This window comes from Oncorhynchus keta, chromosome 22, assembly GCF_023373465.1.
Source record: "Oncorhynchus keta strain PuntledgeMale-10-30-2019 chromosome 22, Oket_V2, whole genome shotgun sequence".
Taxonomy (NCBI): Eukaryota; Metazoa; Chordata; class Actinopteri; order Salmoniformes; family Salmonidae; genus Oncorhynchus; species Oncorhynchus keta.
In genome coordinates, this window is record NC_068442.1 from 6,050,850 (window position 1) to 6,070,306 (window position 19,457).

General features: G+C 42.8%; 1 protein-coding gene across 1 annotated transcript in view; it reads right to left on the reverse strand.

The window, feature by feature from the left end:
- The window catches only part of LOC118400963 (kit ligand-like), a 39,868-nt gene extending 35,635 nt beyond the window's left edge, over positions 1–4,233 (reverse strand). The window contains exon 1 of the mRNA XM_035798021.2: positions 3,975–4,233. Coding sequence (XP_035653914.1) covers positions 3,975–3,989 — 15 coding nt within the window. The 5' untranslated portion in view covers positions 3,990–4,233. The remainder of the gene's footprint in view (positions 1–3,974) is intronic.
- Positions 4,234–19,457: the final 15,224 nt, after the last annotated feature.

A 19,457-nucleotide genomic window follows, 5' to 3' on the forward strand; every position in this document is an offset into this window, starting at 1 on the left:
AAGATACTTATAAACAAGTCAAGGTACCTAGCCAGCAGCTGCTGAAAATATTCTTCCACCACAGACACTTCAAGAAGATATTTACTAAAATAGTCTGAGCTTCATGTGTCTAGCTCCTGAAACGGATTATTTTAATCTAGAGTAGGCATAAACTATTACTGTTAAGAAAGTGTTTTAGAGTCATTGTTACAGCTGGCTTCCAATTAAAGTTAATAACAGTAATTTTCTGAATTTTACCTAGAATGCAGTGCAATCTACAGCATTGTTTTAAAACATTGATAACAGTATTTTACTCTATTGTTTCACTGTTGAAATGACAAAAAGAGAGACTGTACATTACACACATAATACATACATTTAACATTTTACATACATTTAAGTCATTTAGCAGACGCTCTTATCCAGAGCGACTTACAAATTGGTGCATTCACCTTATGACATCCAGTGGAACAGCCACTTTACAATAGTGCATCTAAATCTTTTAAGGGGGAGGGGGGGGGGGGTGAGAAGGATTACTTTATCCTATCCTAGGTATTCCTTAAAGAGGTGGGGTTTCAGGTGTCTCCGGAAGGTGGTGATTGACTCTGACTCTGACGAGGAGTATGAATGATCGGACCAATATGCAGCGTGGTACGTGTCCATGTTGATGTTTATTAACACGGAACACAAAATAACAAGGAGAACGAACAAAAACGAAACAGTTCTGTCTGGTGACGACACAGAGACAGAAAACAATCACCCACAACTAAAATGGGGAAAACAGGCTACCTAAGTATGATTCTCAATCAGAGGCAACGAAAGACACCTGCCTCTGATTGAGAACCATACCAGGCCAAACACACAAATACTACATAGAAAAAAGAACATAGACTACCCACCCCAACTCACACCCTGACCAAACTAACACAAAGACATAATAAAGGAACTAAGGTCAGAACGTGACATACATAAGCCTATACCCAGTGGGGTCCGAAATTATTGACACCATTGATAAAGATGATGAGCAATAATGACTGTATAAAATAAATAATTCAAATACTGAGCTGTGTTGTAAGAAAATAAATGGGTAAATTCTATTATTTTATACAATTGCTCAGAGAAAGAGATGTTGTTTCACTAATGTAGAAGTGTTTAGAAACAGATTATATTCTTAATTATAATAAAAATTGACTCAAATGACAATACATTTACCATTCATTTCTATTGGGCACAAAATAATCTGAAACGCAACCAAAATTAATTGGAAATGCATCCAACAAGTCTATATAGTCACAAGTTTGATTTAGTCATTGTGTGCTAGGAATATGGGACCAAATACTAAACTTCACTATTTCATTGATAACTTATCTTTAGGGGTGTCAATTTTGACCTCTACCTTTGATAATTCTTTATTATTTGTGTTAAACAAAATCCTTCTGAAGCAATTGTATTAGTATAACTGTCACGCCTTGGTCATTGTATTTTGTGTTTTCGTTATATATTTGGTCAGGCCAGGGTGTGACATGGGTTTAAGTTATTGTATTTTCGTATTGGGGTTTGTAGTATTTTGGATCGCGGCTTATTAGGGGTGTTGTATAGGCTTGGCTGCCTGAGGCGGTTCTCAATCAGAGTCAGGTGATTCTCGTTGTCTCTGATGGGGAACCGTATTTAGGTAGCCTGGTTTCGCTTTGTATTTCGTGGGTGATTGTTCCCGTCTCTGTGTAGTTTCACCAGATAGGCTGTAATTAGGTTTCACGTTCCGTTTGTTGTTTTGTATTGTATAGTTATTTCATGTATCGTCATTTCATTCATTAAAGAACATGAGTAACAACCACGCTGCATTTCGGTCCGACTCTCTTTCGACAAACGAAGAACGCCGTTACAATAACATCATTTCCCAATTTGAGCAAACAATACACCTCAGGATTTGAATTATTTATGTTATATGGTCATTATTTCATTATCTCTATCAAGGGTGTCAATAATTTCAGACCCCACTGTAGGCCTACATAAATAAACGACCTGAATATTGTTAGGCTATTCAAAAACAGGATGTTGAGAGGCTGTGTAGAATACTGAAGTACAACAATTTTCCCCACCATTGATGTAAAAATGACAAACATTTCTAAAGATGAGCATTTGGAAAGTATTCATACCCCTTGACTTTTCCCCCCCAAAAATTACATTACAGCCTTATTTTAATATTAATTAAATAGTTTCTATTTTTCTTTCCATCAATCTACACATAATACCACATAATGACAAAGCAAAAACAGGTTTAGAAACTTTAGCAAATGTATATAAAAAACTGGAAATATCACATTTACATTAGTATTCAGACCCTTTGGCAGGGATTACAGCCTCGATTCTTCTTTGGTATGATGCTACAAACCTGAAACACCTGTATTTGGGGAGTTTCTCCCATTCTTCTGTGCAGATCTTCTCAAGCTCTGCCAGGTTGGATGGGGTGCATCAGGTTCAAGCCTGGCCAAAGAGTTCAATATTGGTTTCATCAGGGAAGAGAATCTTGTTTCTCATGGTCTGAGAGTCCTTTAGGTGCCTTTTCGGTAAACTCCAAGTGGGCTATCATGTGCCCTTTACTGAGGAGTGTGTCCCGTCTGGCCACTACCATAAAGGCCTGATTGGTGGAGTGCTGCAGAGATTGTTGTCCTTCTGGGAGGTTCTCCCATCTCCACAGAGGAACTCTGGAGCTCTGTCAGAGTAACCATTGGGTTCTTGGTCACCACCCTGACCAAGGCCCTTCTCACCCGATTGCTCAGTTTGACCGGGCAGCCCGCTCTAGGAAGAGTCTTGGTGGTTTATTAAAACTTAATCCATTGAAGAATGATGGAGGCCACTGTGTTCTTGGGGGACCGTCAATGCGGTAGAAATGTTACGGTACCCTACAGACCATTCCTTTGACCTCATGGCTTGGTTTTTACTCTGACATGCATTGTCAACTGTGGGACCTTATATAGGCAGGTGTGTCTTTCCAAATCATGTCCAGTCAATTGAATTTACCACAGGTGGACTCCAATCAAGATTCAGAAACATCAAGGATGATCAATGGAAACAGAATTGACCTGAGCTCAATTTCGAGTCTCATTGCAAAGGGTCTGAATAATTATGTAAATTAAGGTACTTTCTTTTATTATTTTTGTTGTTTTATAAATTTGCTAAAAATTCTAAAAACCTGTTTTCTCTTTGTCATTATTGGGTATTGTGTGTAGATTGAGGAAAACAAGTAATTTAATCAATTTTAGAATAAGGCTGTAACGTAACAAAATGTGGAAAAAGTCAAGGGGCCTGAATACTTTCCCAATGCAGTGAATGCAGTGTGCCAAAACCAATAGCCTGTATTACACTTTCATTTCAGTACCCCCAAACCAAAAACCAATAGGCATGGCACATCAAAATACTGTACATACTGTCATGAACTTACAGTATGTTTATCATTGCTTATTACCTAAGGTTATAACCTTAAACCACAAACTACCGTGATTTCATGAAAGGAAAACGTTTAGGCCCTACGCGCGAAAAGATTGTACATTATTGCACACAATTCAACATGGGCGCACTCATTGCACACATCATGGGATATGTGCAGGCATATAGGCCACTAAATGTCATTCGTGTGTTACTGTGATACGATATATGAGAAAATGTAGGATGATTAGGTGCCTGGTCAGTTCGGACACCCAAACATAATTACCGTTGGCATTTTCTGTTTGGACGTATTGGAAAAATGGGGAGTGAGGTGCTTAACTTAACAAACGTTTCCAAAGACGCTGACCACTAAAGGAACGGGCTTCATGTCAATGATATTGATGCATAATTCTCAAAATCTATGGACAGAAATAGCCCAATTCACACCTTTCGTTTTCTCACCTGCCACTCGAATACGCGCACCGCACCAGGCGTAAAAGGACACGAAAATAAGACAGCCTATAACAAGAAAGTGAGTAAGAAAATGTTCAGTTCCGATGTTAACTTACTTTTGACTTCTTCATATGGAACGAGAGGAGTAAATCCAATGTATTCGAAACCCTATTTTATCTTACTTCTGCGGGGAGGAAAGGGGTTTTCATCATCCCGCGTGCACATATCCAATGCCCCAGTCAGTAGTATCCGAACAGGGAAAAAGATATTAAACCGCATAAAACTGCTGCAATAAGCTCTGTTGTATGGTATCCACACATCATAACGTGCGCATGAAAGTGGACTGCGAGACCATTGTGAGTTGAAGGCTTTTTTTTACAGGGCAACACCTTTTATGCGCGCTTCAAGTGCCGCCCACAGGAACCGATCCCGCCCGTCTGCTGCTCTACTATATGGAAAGCCAAAAGGTTCAAATCGTCTTACCAGGAACATGCTAATGCATGTTTGTAATTTTCATTTTTCACTTGCTTTCTTCAAATGCTTGTTATGGTCATTTTTGACCCCCACCCGCATCCACCAGGAGGCGCCACTTCAGCCAGTCAGCTCCCTGCCCCAAGGAGATGAGAGGAGAGGGCCCAGTGAGGGGGAGGCAACCCCTGGAGGGGTCCTAACCCTCGCCCATGGCCACCAGGCGGCACCCCGCATTCATCCAGCTCCCTGCATGGGCTGGGGCAACCCAAGGAAGAATGGGGGGAGCACCAGTTAAGGCCACCAGGGGGCGCCACTACATCCAGACAGTTCCCTGTCTCAGCTATAGAGAGAAAGAGTAATGCCGTATTTTTGCAAGCTTAACTCCGCCATGGTTCGTTCAGCAGGCTAAGACATAATAAATTGCATTGTTGTAGTTTATTTTAAATAATTCCCAGAAACAACTTATTTGGTAAATGTTATACATTTTGTTCAATGAGATCATCTTCATCAGCTAACGTCACATTTTGAAAATGTTTATGCATTTATGTACTTTTTTTAAAGCACATAAAGGCTTCATAATTCATGAAGGTCATGTTAAATGACTGATATTATCTCATAGAACAAAACGTATAAGATCTCCTAAGCCCGTCTTAACCTCATACCTCACTACCATCATTACATTTTAGTAATATAGCAGACACTCTGGTAAAATTTAGCTAAATACGTATAACTCATATCTCTGTGCCACCTTTTAGTATTTTCCCCACAGTAACACACATTTTCAGCCTGTTGGCCTTTTACATCAATATTTATTCCTTTATTGCATTGAAAAATCAATTCAGTTCCTCCACAATGAAATTAATGGAGGCCAACTGAAAAGTAGGCTGCTGTGACTGATTTTACACTAAATCTATGACGACTCTATGAACATTTTCCAATGGGTCGACTTGTTCTGTGGTGTAGTTATTTGGTGTAGTTATCATCGAGGGTACCATGTGATAATAAAGCAAAGGTCCTATGTGGGTAAGTTGGTAAAGCATGGTGCTTGCAAAGCCAAGGTTATGGGTTCCATAAGCCGTCACTGTAAACTAGAATTTGTTTGTATACATAGTTGAAATTGGAAGTTTACATACACTTAGGTTGGAGTTATTAAAACTTGTTTTTCAACCACTCCACAAATTTCTTGTTAACAAACTATAGTTTTGGCAAGTCGGTTAGGACATCTACTTTGTGCATGACACAAGTAATTTTTCCAACAATTGTTTACAGACAGATTATTTCACTTATAATTCACTGTATCACAATTATAGTGAGTCAGAGGTTTACATACACTAAGTTGACTGTGCTTTTAAACAGCTTGAAAAATTCCAGAAAATTATGTTCGCTTCTGATAGGCTAATTGACATCACCATTTGAGTCAATTGGAGGTGTACCTGTGGATGTATTTCAAGGCCTACCTTCAAACTCAGTGCCTATTTGCTTGACATCATGGGAAAATCAAAATAAATCAGCCAAGACCTCAGAAACAAATTGCAGACCTCCACAAGTCTGGTTCATCATTGGGAGCAATTTCCAAACACCTGAAGGTACCACGTTCATCTGTACAAACACCATGGGACCACGCAGCAGTAAAACTGCTCAGAAAGGAGACGTGTTCTGTCTCCTGGAGATGAACGTACTTGGTGTGAAAAGTACAAATCAATCCCAGAACAACAGCAAAGGACCTTGTGAAGAAGCTGGAGGAAGCAGGTACAAAAGTATCTATATCCACAGTAAAACAAGTCCTATGTCGACATAACCTGAAAGGCTGATCAGCAAGGAAGAAGCCACTGCTACAAAACAGCCATAAAAAGCCAGCCTACAGTTTGCAACTGCACATGGGGACAAAGATCATACTTTTTGGAGAAAAATCCTCTGGTATGATTAAACAAAAATAGAACTGTTTGGCCCTAATGACCATTGTTATGTTTGGAGGAAAAAGGGGGATGCTTGAAAGCCGAAGAACACCATCCCAACCGTGAAGCACAGGGGTTACAGCATCTCCTTTTCACTCTGTCAATTAGGTTAGTAATTGTGGAGTAACTACAATGTTGTTGATCCATCCTCAGTTTTCTACTATAACAGCCATTCAAGTCTATAACTGTTTTAAAGTCACCATTGGCCTTGTGGTGAAATGCCTGAGCGGTTTCTTTCCTGAGTTAGGAGGTACGCCTGTATCTTTGTAGTGACTGGGTGTATTGATACAGTACACCATCCAAAAGGATATTCAATGTCTGCTTTTTGTATTTATACCCATCTACCAATAGGTGCCCTCTTTGCGAGCCATTGGAAAAACCTCCCTGGTCTTTGTGGTTGAATCTGATGTTTGAAGTTCACTACTCGACTGAGGGACCTTAGAGATAGTCATTCAAAAACCTTGTCAAACACTATTATTGCCCACCGAGTGAATCAATACAATTTATTTTACTCGCCATAGCAAAGGGGTTGAATACTTACTGACTCAAGACATTTGAGCTATGAATTTTTTATTAATTTGTAAAAAAAAATCGAAAATAATGATTCCACTTTGACATTATGGGTTATTGTGTGTAGGCCAGTGACAAAAAATTCTCAACCTAGTACATTTTAAATTCAGTCTGTAACATAACAAAATGTGGAAAAAGTCAAGGGGTGTGAATACTCTCTGAAGGTATTGTATGTCATGGTCTAGCCTACTGCTTGGGCTTTGTCATCGCAGACCAATAATAGAAAAAATCCTATTCCCTATTTTTATTTTGTGAAATGGCTTGAATATTTTGTTCAGGACATATTCATGTGTCATGGTTTCTACAGTCCAACCGTTGTTATGCTACTTTCACGCCCTGATTTGTTTCACTTGTCCCTGTGCTTGTCTCCATCCCCCTCCAGGTGTCACCCATCTTCCCAATGTATTTATACCTGTGTTCTCTGTCTGTTTGTTGCCAGTTTGTCTTGTTTGTTCAAGCTTACCAGCGGTTTTCCTGTCAGCGCCTATCTTTTCTCTTTTCTCGTCTTCCTGGTTTTTGACCTTTGCCTGTCTTGACTCTGTACCCGCCCACCGGACCTCTCTGCCTGACCCTGAGCCTGCCTGCCATCCTGTACCTTTGCTCCACCTCAGGATTACTGTACTCTGCCTACCTTGACCTGGTTTTGCCTGTCCCTGTTGCTACAATAAACATTGTTACTTTGAAAGTCTGCATCTGGGTCTTACCTTGATTCCTGATAGTTACTTTGTTGATAAAGCAACACACACAGTATTTACATACTTGGATTGCTCACAACTTCCTCCAGCTATTTCAAGTCAAGAACAAGGTATTTATCATTGGAGCCAAAGCACAGAGAGAGAATCTGGCCAGACATGGTCACCTCCCTGACCAAAGCCCTTCTCCCCGAATTTGACTGGTCGGCCAGCTCTAGGAAGAGTCTTGGTGGTTCCAAACTTTTTCCATTAATAAATCTTTTTACGGCTAGGGGTTCCGCTTCATAAATTCACAAGTGCAATACACCAAATTAAAGATAAACTTCTTGTTAATCTACCCATCCTGTCCAATTTCAAAAAGGCTTTACAGCGAAAGCTCACCATATGATTATGTTAGGTCAGAGCCTAGTCACAAAAACACACACAGCCATTTTCCAGCCAGAGAGGAGTCACAAAAAGCAGAAATAGAGATAAAATTAATCACTAACCTTTGATGATCTTCATCAGATGGCACTCATAGGACTTTATGTTACACAATACATAAAGTTCATATTTATATCCAAAAATCTCAGTTTACATTGGCGCTTTATGGTCAGTAATGTTGTGCCTCGAAAACATCCGGCAAATTTTCAGAGAGCCACATCAATTTACAGAAATACAAAATAAAAAAGATACAACTATTATGCACATAATTATCGATATACTTCTCCTTAATGCAACCACTGTGTCAGATTTCAAAAAAGCTTTAAGGAAAAAGCAAACCATGCAATAATCTGAGTACGGCGCTCAGACACAAAAACAAGCCATGCAGATACCCGCCATGTTGTGGAGTCAGTAAAAGTCAGAAATAGCGTTATAAATATTCACTTACCTTTGATGTACCTTTGATGAACTTCATCAGAATGCACTCCCAGGAATCTCAGTTACACAATAAATGTTTGTTTTGTTCAATAAAGTCCATCATTTATGTCCAAATACCTCACGAGGCGTGGCAAGTCCAGGCGAAAGTTCAGACGAAAAGTTCAAAAAGTCATATTACAGTTCATAGAAACATGTCAAATGAAGTATAGAATCAATCTTTAGGATGTTTTTAACAATAATCAATAATGTTCCAAACAGAGAATTCCCTTGTCTTTAGAATTGCAATGGGACGCAGGTCGCTCTCACGTGTGCACGCGTGATCAGCTCATGGCACTCTGGCAGGGCTCTGGTTGAATCAGCTCTCATTCGCCCCCACTTCACAGTAGACGCCCCGAACAACGTTCTAAAGACTGTTGATATCTAGTGGAAGCCTTGGGAAGTGCAATATGACATGATAGGCAATGAGTTGAAAAACTACAAACCTCAGATTTCCCACTTCCTGGTTGGATGTTTCTCAGGTTTCCGCCTGCCATATGGGTTCTGTTATACTCACAGACACCATTCAAACAGTTTTAGAAACTTCTGAGTGTTTTCTATCCAATACACGTAATAATATGCATATATTAGCATCTGGGCCTGAGTAGCAGGAGGTTTACTCTGTGCATGCTTTTCATCCGAACGTGAAAATGCTGCCCCCTATCCCAAACAGGTTCTAAAGAATGATGGAGGCCACTGTGTTCTTGAATTCTTCAATGCTGCAGAAATGTTTTAGTACCATTCCACAAATCTGTGCCTCGACACAATCCTGTCTTGGACTTCTGCGGATAATTTCTTCAACCTCATGCATTGGTTTTTGCTCTGACATGCACTGTCAGGTGTGTGCCTTTCCAAATGATGTCCAAACACTTGAATTGACCATAGGTGGACTCAAATCAAGTTGTAGAAACAGCTGATGGATGATCAATGGAAACAGGATGTACCTGAGCTCAATTTCAAGTATCATAGCAAAGGGTCTGAATACTTATGTAAATAAGGTATTTCTGTTTTCAATTTTCTATGAATTTGCCAAAATGTTTAAAAAAAAACTTTTTTGTTTGTTGTCATTATAGAGTATTGTGTGTAGACTAATGAGGGAGGAAAAATGCTAATTTAATACATTTTAAAATAAGAAAAACAAAATGTGAAAAAAAGTCAATGGTTCTGACTACTTTCTGAATGCACTGTATAGTGTCATTAGAATTTGAAAGAAATCACTATTCAAGACAAAGGCTGGAGGATCATTTTGCTTCTATAAAATAATGAATAAACGATGGAGGGTATTTGTTTTCGAATGGACTAATAGCTTGTTACTTCAGAAGGAACATTTTTGATATCCAGACAATAGAAATGGAAAAAGATCAATTGTTATCGTGGCATTGAGCTCTAGTATTGCATTTGTCATCACATGGAGTCTGTGTAGTGCAATCAGTCATAACCTCAGCTACTATCCGTAGAACACTTTTATGATATCAATTACAACAGAATTTTGTTTTATTGTCCACAGTTTAAAAAAAAACGTAATACATTCTGAATTAACATAATAAAAATTGCATATAAAAACACAAAGAGAAAAACATGGATTACACAATTGTAACGAAGAGGAGAGGCGAAACGGATCAGAGGACCAATACGCGGCGTGGTAATTTTCCATGGTACTTTTTAATGCGATAAGGTACACATGAACAAAACTAACAAAACAAGAAATGTGAAACTCAAAACAGTCCTATCTAGTGCACCCACAGAGACAGGAAACAATCACCCACAAACACACAGTGAAACCCAGGCCACCTAAGTATGATTCTCAATCAGAGACAACTAATGACACCTGCCTCTGATTGAGAACCATACTAGGCCGAAACATAGAATTTCCCAAAACCTAGACAAACAAACATAGACTGCCCACCCAACTCACGCCCTGACCATACTAACTAAACACAAAACACAGAAAATAAAGGTCAGAACGTGACAGTACCCCCCCCCAAAGGTGCGGACTCCCGGCCGCAAAACCTTGACCTATAGGGGAGGGTCTGGGTGGGCGTCTGTCCGCGGTGGCGGTTCTGGCGCGGGACGCGGACCCCACTTCACCCTTGTCTTTGTCCGCCTCATTTTCCGCCTCCGTGGCTTTCTCACCATGGCAACCCCTCTCAATGACCCCACTGGACAGAGGGGCAGCTCGGGACAGAGGGGCAGGGGCTCTGGACAGAGGGACAGGGGCTCTGGACAGAGGGACAGGGCTCTGGACAGAGGGACAGGGGCTCTGGCGCCTCTGGGCTGAGGGGCTCTGGCGCCTCTGGGCTGAGGGGCTCTGGCGCCTCTGGGCTGAGGGGCTCTGGCGCCTCTGGGCTGAGGGGCTCTGGCGCCTCTGGGCTGAGGGGCTCTGGCGCCTCTGGGCTGAGGGGCTCCGGCAGCGGCGCCGGACAGGCGGGACGCTCCGGCAGCGGCGCCGGACAGGCGGGACGCTCCGGCAGCAGCGCCGGACAGGCGGGAGGCTCCGGCAGCGGCGCCGGACAGGCGGGAGGCTCCGGCAGCGGCGCCGGACAGGCGGGAGGCTCCGGCAGCGGCGCCGGACAGGCGGGAGGCTCCGGCAGCGGCGCCGGACAGGCGGGAGGCTCCGGACAGGCGGGAGGCTCCGGCAGCGGCGCCGGACAGGCGGGAGGCTCCGGCAGCGGCGCCGGACAGGCGGGAGGCTCCGGCAGCGGCGCCGGACAGGCGGGATGCTCCGGCAGCGGCGCCGGACAGGCGGGAGGCTCCGGCAGCGGCGCCGGACAGGCGGGAGGCTCCGGCAGTGGCGCCGGACAGGCGGGAGCACCTGCAGAGAGGAGACAGAGAGACAGCCTGGTGCGTGGAGCTGCTACAGGAGGCAGCGGCGCCGGACAGGCGGGACGCTCCAGCAGCGGCGCCGGACAGGCGGGAGGCTCCGGCAGCGGCGCCGGACAGGCGGGAGGCTCCGGCAGTGGCGCCGGACAGGCGGGAGGCTCCGGCAGCGGCGCCGGACAGGCGGGAGGCTCCGGACAGGCGGGAGGCTCCGGCAGCGGCGCCGGACAGGCGGGAGGCTCCGGCAGCGGCGCCGGACAGGCGGGAGGCTCCGGCAGCGGCGCCGGACAGGCGGAACGCTCCGGCAGCGGCGCCGGACAGGCGGGAGCACCTGCAGGGAGGAGACTGAGAGACAGCCTGGTGCGTGGGGCTGCCACAGGAACTACCAGGCTGGGGAGACTTTCAGGAGGCTTGGTGTTAGGAGGAGCCTGAAAGACCGGGCTGTGGGGGAGCACTGGAGCTCTGGTGCGCAACCTTGGCACCACTTCCCCAGGCTGGACAACTACTCGAGCCCGGACCTCAAAAGTGCAGGCACAAGTTGAACCGGGCTGTGGGTAAGCACGGGAGATCTAGTGCTTACTACACGCACCTCTCCCCTAGGCTCCACTCCCACAGTTGCCCGGTACGAGCGGAGCGCAGGCAGAGGACGCACTGCACCCTCCCAGCGCCCGGAGACACAGCACGCAGAGCCGGCGCAGGATAACCTGGACCCAGACTGCGTACCGGCGACCAGACCCGCTGAGCAGGCACCATACGCCCTGGCTCAATGCCCACACTCGCATGGCACTCTCGGGGCTGCCCTATAGCGCACCGGGCTATGGACACGCACTGGCGACACCGTGCGCTCAACCGCATAACACGGTGCCTGACCAGTAATGCGCTGCTCATAATAAGCACGAGGAGTGAGCTCAGGTCTGCTACCTGGCTTAGTACCACCCCTCGTGTGCCCCCCAAAAAAATTTTGGGGCTGCCTCTCGTACCTGTCGCACTGCCGTGCTGGCTCCTCATATTGCCGCCGATCAGCTTTCGCTGCCTCCAGCTCTGCTTTGGGGCTGCGATTTTCCCAGCCCGTGCCCAGGGTCCCTCTTCGTTCCATATCTGCTCCCATGTCCAGGAGTCCTGTGATGGTGGCCTCTGTTGTTGATGCTGCTGCTGCTGTCGTCGCTGTCCTTTACCACGCCGCTTGGTCCGATTGTGGTGGGTGATTCTGTAACGAGTTTCCTCCTCTTCTTCCGAAGAGGAGAGGCGAAACGGATCAGAGGACCAATACGCGGCGTGGTAATTTTCCATGGTACTTTTTAATGCGATAAGGTACACATGAACAAAACTAACAAAACAAGAAATGTGAAACTCAAAACAGTCCTATCTAGTGCACCCACAGAGACAGGAAACAATCACCCACAAACACACAGTGAAACCCAGGCCACCTAAGTATGATTCTCAATCAGAGACAACTAATGACACCTGCCTCTGATTGAGAACCATACTAGGCCGAAACATAGAATTTCCCAAAACCTAGACAAACAAACATAGACTGCCCACCCAACTCACGCCCTGACCATACTAACTAAACACAAAACACAGAAAATAAAGGTCAGAACGTGACAACAATGATTGAAGACGCTGTCTGCATCCCAAATTAGTCCATGGGCCTTGAGGTTCCATTATTATTTTTTTTATCCACTTTGGTGTGGCAAAGTATAATGACGATTTTCATTAAGACCCATGTTAATATCACGTTTAAGGTAAGACCCAAATGCAGACTGTGTAGAAGTAACATTGTTGATTACAGCAACAGGGGCAGGCGAATGACAGTTCAAGGCAGGCAGGGGTCGATAATCCAGAGTAGTGGCAAAGGCACAGGGCGGCAGGCAAGCTCAGGGTCAGGGTCAGGTCAGGCAGAGGTCAGTAATCCAGAGTAGGGACAAAGGCACAGGACGGCACTGGTTGACTTGACAAACAAGACGAACTGGCAACAGACAAACAGAGAACACCGGTGTAAATACACAGGGGATAATGGGGAAGATTCTCGACACCTGGAGGGGGGGTGGGGACAAGCACAAAGACAGGTGAAACAGATCAGTGCGTGACAGTCTATTTTGGTATGATAACCATTTATAGGAGGTAGCTAAATGTGGTTATCACTGTCATTGGTTTTGGGGTCAATAGCATTGAAGATATGAAATGTCATTTTGTATTATCTGGGGAAAAAAATGTATCAACTTTGTCGTAGAAATATTGGTCCAATAATATTTCTCAGGAAATTGTGAATTCAAAATAGACTTTATTACAAAGTAACAAGCCAAGCTGGTCCATGGATCAACTGTCTTCCCAGCCTCGGCACACTCCTTTAATAAAGTGTTCATCCTTACATCACATACATAGTTACTTTTCTTTATGTTAATGATTAACTATTTTTTACTTCGTGCCACTATTTCCCTCCCTAAGTTATTTTTGAGGCGGGCTTTTTCTCACCTCTACAAATCATTTAACTCTACAATCTTTGAGGAGGACTTTTTCCCCCCTCCACAAATCACTGAACCGATTATATTGGTGTCGCAAATGATAGTTTGGCTAAAAAATAATAGACAAGGCTGCAGTCGCAAATACATTCATCATATAGATTATATCAGCACCCACCAGGCTATAGTCATAAGTACATGCATTATATTGATTATAACATTTCTTATCCAGGCATGCATCTGGATTACATTGTGTGTCTGTTTCCTTTGTATATTGGCTTTTCTTATGCTATACATGTGTGGTTACAGGTTCCTTCAAAGCTTTTAATGATTCTGTTACATTACATTATTATTTCACAATATGCTACTGACAAATCACCATAACTAAAAATATGTGTTACTGTGAGGAAAATGCTAAAAGATGGCCCAGAGATGTGTTTAGCAAAATATTACCAGTGTCTGCTTAATTACTCAAATGTAAATGTAAGAATGGTAGAAATATGAAAATACATCCAAAAATTAGGTCAAGGTTGAAGACGGACTTACAAGATCTTATATATGTTTTCTTCTATGAGATAAAACCAGTCATTGAACATGACCTTTATGAATTATGAAGCGTTTGTGTTTTCTGTGCTTTATTCTAATAAATACACTACTGGTGAAAAGATTTAGAACACCTACTCATTCAAGGGTTTTTCTTACATTTTTACTATTTTCTACATTGTTGAATAAAAGTGAAGACATCAAAACTATGAAATAACACAATATGGAATCATGTAGATACCAAAAAAAGTGTTTAATAAATCAAAATATGTTTTAGATTTGAAGTAGCCACCCTTTGCCTTGATGACAGCTTTGCACACTTTTGGCATTCTCTCAACCAGCTTCATGAGAGTGTCACCTGGAATGAAATATTTCAAATGGCAGGTGTGCCTACTTAAAAGTGAATTTGAAGAATATCTTTCCTTCCTAATGCGTTTGAACCAATCAGTTATGTTGTGACAAGGAAGGGGGGGTATACAGAGGATAGCCCTATTTGGTAAAATACCAAGTCCATATTATGGCAACAACAGCTCAAATACGCAAAGAAAAACGACAGTCTATCATTACTTTAAGACATGAAGGTCAGTAAATACAGAAAATGTCAAGAACTTTGAATGTTTCTTCAAGTGCAGTCGCAAAAACCATCAAGCGCTATGATGAAACTGGCTCTCATGAGGACCGCCACAGGAATGGAAGACCCAGAGTTACCTCTGCTGTAGAGGATAAGTTCATTAGAGTTACCAGCCTCAGAAATTGCAGTCCAAATAAATGCGTCACAGAGTTCAAGTAACAGACACATCTCAACATCAACTGTTCAGAGGAGACTGCGTGAATCAGACCTTCATGGCCGAAGCACTGCAAAGAAACCAATACTAAAGGACACCAATAAGAAGAAGACTTGCTTCGGCCAAGAAACACGAGCAATGGACATTAGACCGGTGGAAATGTGTCCTATGTTGTGGAGTCCAAATTTTAGATTTTCGGTTCCAACCGCTGTGTCTTTGTGAGACGCAGTGTGGGTGAACAGATGATCTCTGCATGCGTATTTCTGACCGTAAAGCATGGAGGAGGATGTGTTATGGTGTGCGGGGGGTGCTTTGCTGGTGACACTGTCAATGAGTTATTTAGAATTCAAGGTGCACTTAACCAGCACGGCTACCACAGCATTATGCAGCAATACTCCATCAAATCTGGTTTAGGCTTATTAGGACTATCATTTGTTTTTCAACAGTACAATGACCCAACACACCTCCAGGCTGTGTAAGGGCTATTTTTTTTTTACCAAGAAGGGGAGTGCTGCATCAGATGACCTGGCCTCCACAATCCCCTGACCTCAACCCAATTGAGATGTTCTGGGATGAGTCAGGCTGCAGAGTGAAGGAAAAGCAGACAAGTGCTCAGCATATGTGGGAACTCCTTCAAGACTGTTGGAAAAGCATTCCAGGTGAAGCTTGTTGAGCGAATTCTAAGAGTGTGCAAAGCGTGGCTATTTGAAGAATCGCAAATGCAAAGTATATTTTGTTTCGTTTAACACTTTTTTGGTTACGACATGATTCCATATGTGTTATTTTGTAGTTTTGATGTCTTCACTATTATCCTACAATGTAGAAAATAGTAAAATAAAGAAGAAACCTTGAATGAGTAGGTGTTCTAAAACTTTTGACCGATAGTGTAAATGCTTAGCTGATGAAGATTATCTCATTGAACAAAACATTTCCTAAGCCTGTATTTACCAAATAAGTTATTTGGTAAATACATAGGCTGTTGAACAAACAATGGCGGAGATAGTGCGTGCAAAAATACGCCATTACTATCTCTCTCTATAGCTGAGACAGGGAGTTGGCTGGATGTAGTAGCGTCCCCCAGGAGGCCTTGGGCGGGAGTTAAGACCCCTCTGGGGTTTCGCCCCCCAACCTCACAGTGCCTTCTCCCACCATCTTCTTGGGACAGGGAGCTGGCTGGATGAAGTAGCACCTCCTGGTAGTAGTGGGCTCGGGTTCTGCCCCCCCCCCCCCTGTCTGGGGATCGGCTCCTGCACCCTGGGTCATCCCCAGCACTCTTTTGGTGTATTTAGTGGCGCTCTACACAGAGTCTCTGGGTTAGAGCATTAACATCACGTAAATGCACACTGGACAGGTGTGAAGAGTACGTTTAAATATGACCATAACAAGCGTTCTAATCACCTATAAATGTACACTGGACAGGTGTAATGGACGCCTGTAAAAATGACCATAACAAGCGTTCTAATCACCTGTAAATGCTCACTGGATAGGTGTAAAGAACACTTGAAAAAAGCAAGTGATCAATGATCATTACAAGCATTTCAATCACCTGTAAATGTGCACTAGACAGGTGTAAAGAACACATGTAAAATTACTTTAGACTCTTGAAAAAGCAAGTGAAAAATGATCACTAGAAGTGTTAACCTCTCTGAGATATGTGGTACGCTATAGCGTCCCACCTGGCCAAAAGTCAGAGAAAATGCAGAGCACCAAATTCATATAAAAATCAAAAACTTTCATGAAATCACACATGTGAGATACCAAATTAAAGCTACACTTATTGTGAATCCAGCCAACATGTCAGATTTCAAAAGGGCTTTTCGGCGAAAGCAAACGATGCTATTATCTGAGAGTAGCACCTCCGTAAACAAAGAGAGAAAACAAATTTCAACCCTGCAGGCGCGACATAAAACGCAGAAATAAAAATATAAATCATGCCTTACCTTTGACGAGCTTCTTCTGTTGGCACTCCAATATGTCCCATAAACATTACAAATGGTCCTTTTTTCGATTAATTCCGTCGATATATATCCAAACTTTGGTGCATTTGATCCAGAAAAACACTGGTTTCAACTTGCGCAACGTGACTACAAAATATCTCAAAAGTTACCTGTAAACATTTCAAACTACTTCTGTAAGACTGGTTACATCCAGTGGAAGCGGTAGGAACTGCAAGAAGGTCCCTTAGAAATCTGGATTCCCAATGCAAGCCCATTGAAAAGAGTGTGACCTCAAAACAAAAAAAATCTGAATGGTTTTTCCTCTGGGTTTCGCCTGCTACATATGTTCTGTTATACTCACAGACATGATTAAAACAGTTTTAGAAACTTCAGAGTGTTTTCTATCCAAATCTACTAATAGCATGCATATCTTATCTTCTGGGGATGAGTAGCAGGCAGTTGAATTTGGACATGCATTTCATCCGGATGTGAAAATACTGCCCCCTGTCACCAAGAAGTTGAGATGTGTTCCGGGTAAGACAATTTGAACCTTTTGGCTTTCCATACTCCAACTCCATCATAGCCTACAGTCCTCATCAGTAGCGATTAACATATTGAGGTAAAATCCACTTTATGGTGTGAGACAAACCAATATTCCTATCTGTAGCCTATAACTCCAGGTAGCCCCACAGTAGCCTTATTTTGATAACTAACATTTTGCAGAAAATACCTGCCCATGCACTGGCATGCTTTAATAGCATAGATAATCAGGGGAAAGACAGAATATCAAAAGTGTCACACAATAGTGGTAGGTGGATCATTTGTACAGATCTGCAATGTGCTAACGAGCAATCATACCACACATAAAATTATTCAAAGCTGCACCAATTTGCACATGTGAAAACATCCCTAAAGCTCCCCTATTGATCTTGTTTAGAGACAATACAATTATCCTACCTTAACTAACCTACTGTACAACACCACATTGCAATGAATAATTGCTTTATTGTTTTCAAGTCAATACAAATTTCAAGTCTAGGCTGTAAACAAACCCTGTGATTACAATATTTCATTCAATTTATTCCATTTGTATCAGTTGTGGGTCTACTCTCAACCATATAGAAAGGCACAATAGCAGGCCAGTCTGGCTGTATTTTAAGTTCTGATACTGACATGCACTGTCACTTATGCTCCCAGCAGGCCCAGTTATTCAGGAAAGCTTAACATGCACCCCTCTCTGATTCAAGCAGCTATTCCTCATGCGGAGTCGTGCACCTAGAACCTAAAGCTTCAATATAGCCTACATATTTGTAATTTAACTTTGAAAATGTATGCCCTTTTATGTGTGGCATAAACACAACCAGTCACAATGTTTTAATCTGATTAGGCTACTTGAAAAGTCTCCTCTTGGCTACCTGCACACGTGTGCAACTGACAGATATTATGTTGGAGGGAAATGTTTGAGTAAGCTATCTTCAAGAGATAAGGCCTAGTTAGTGAGGATTTAGCCTGTGATGAATACATTATACAAATGTATTGGTGATAAATGCAGTGTCAAATTACACCAAAGTCTTCCACACTGCCCACTACAAGAGATATGGGTTGTCAATGGGAACCGAGACCAAAGGCAATGCGAGATATGGTCTCACAAACCGACCACAAGACTCAGAGGGGAGGAACATTTGGCACTTAGCTTTCCATGGTAACTCTACATCAGAATAGCTCGATGTGAGTTACCGCTAAAAAACTCAGCATTTTCCACAATGTATAATAGTGTAATTATAATAAGGTATAATAGTATAATTATGTTCAAAATATTGTAGTAATTTCAAAATCTCCTCTGTACCACTTCCCAGGCAACCATGTCCACAACAAAATGTGGCAGTTGGCACCACTATGCCAGTAGATGCCTAGTTAGCATGACTCCTGTGAAAGACAGATCATCCAAACCTCCACTGGCCAAGCGGTCAAGGAGTGTTGATGACTGTAACAACATTGCCCAATCCAGATGATCCCTCATACCATCCCAGTGAAAAAGCTATGGGTGACCATACAATTCAACAGCAAGTCACTAGATTACTTGCTCTACCATACTCTACCATTGTCCTGACGAGAGACTTTTTAACAACCACGTTCTGTGTCAGTACTAGGAAATATTACTACTTCCTAATATATCACTGTACATTTTTGTATCAAAATATGTTGAATAGGTAGCCTTTAACCTGTTACTCCTACCCCCTACTTTTTCGAACATTCTGTTAAAAACCGCGCAACATTTCAGCGCCCTGCTGCTCATGCCAGGAATATAGTATATGCATATGATTAGTATGTGTGGATAGAAAACACTCAGACGTTTATAAAACTGGTTAAATCACGGCTGTGACTATAACAGAACGTGCGTTTCATCGAAAAGCGCAGGAAAATCTAATCACTGAAAATGGAAATATATATCCATCCGCCACTTCAACCC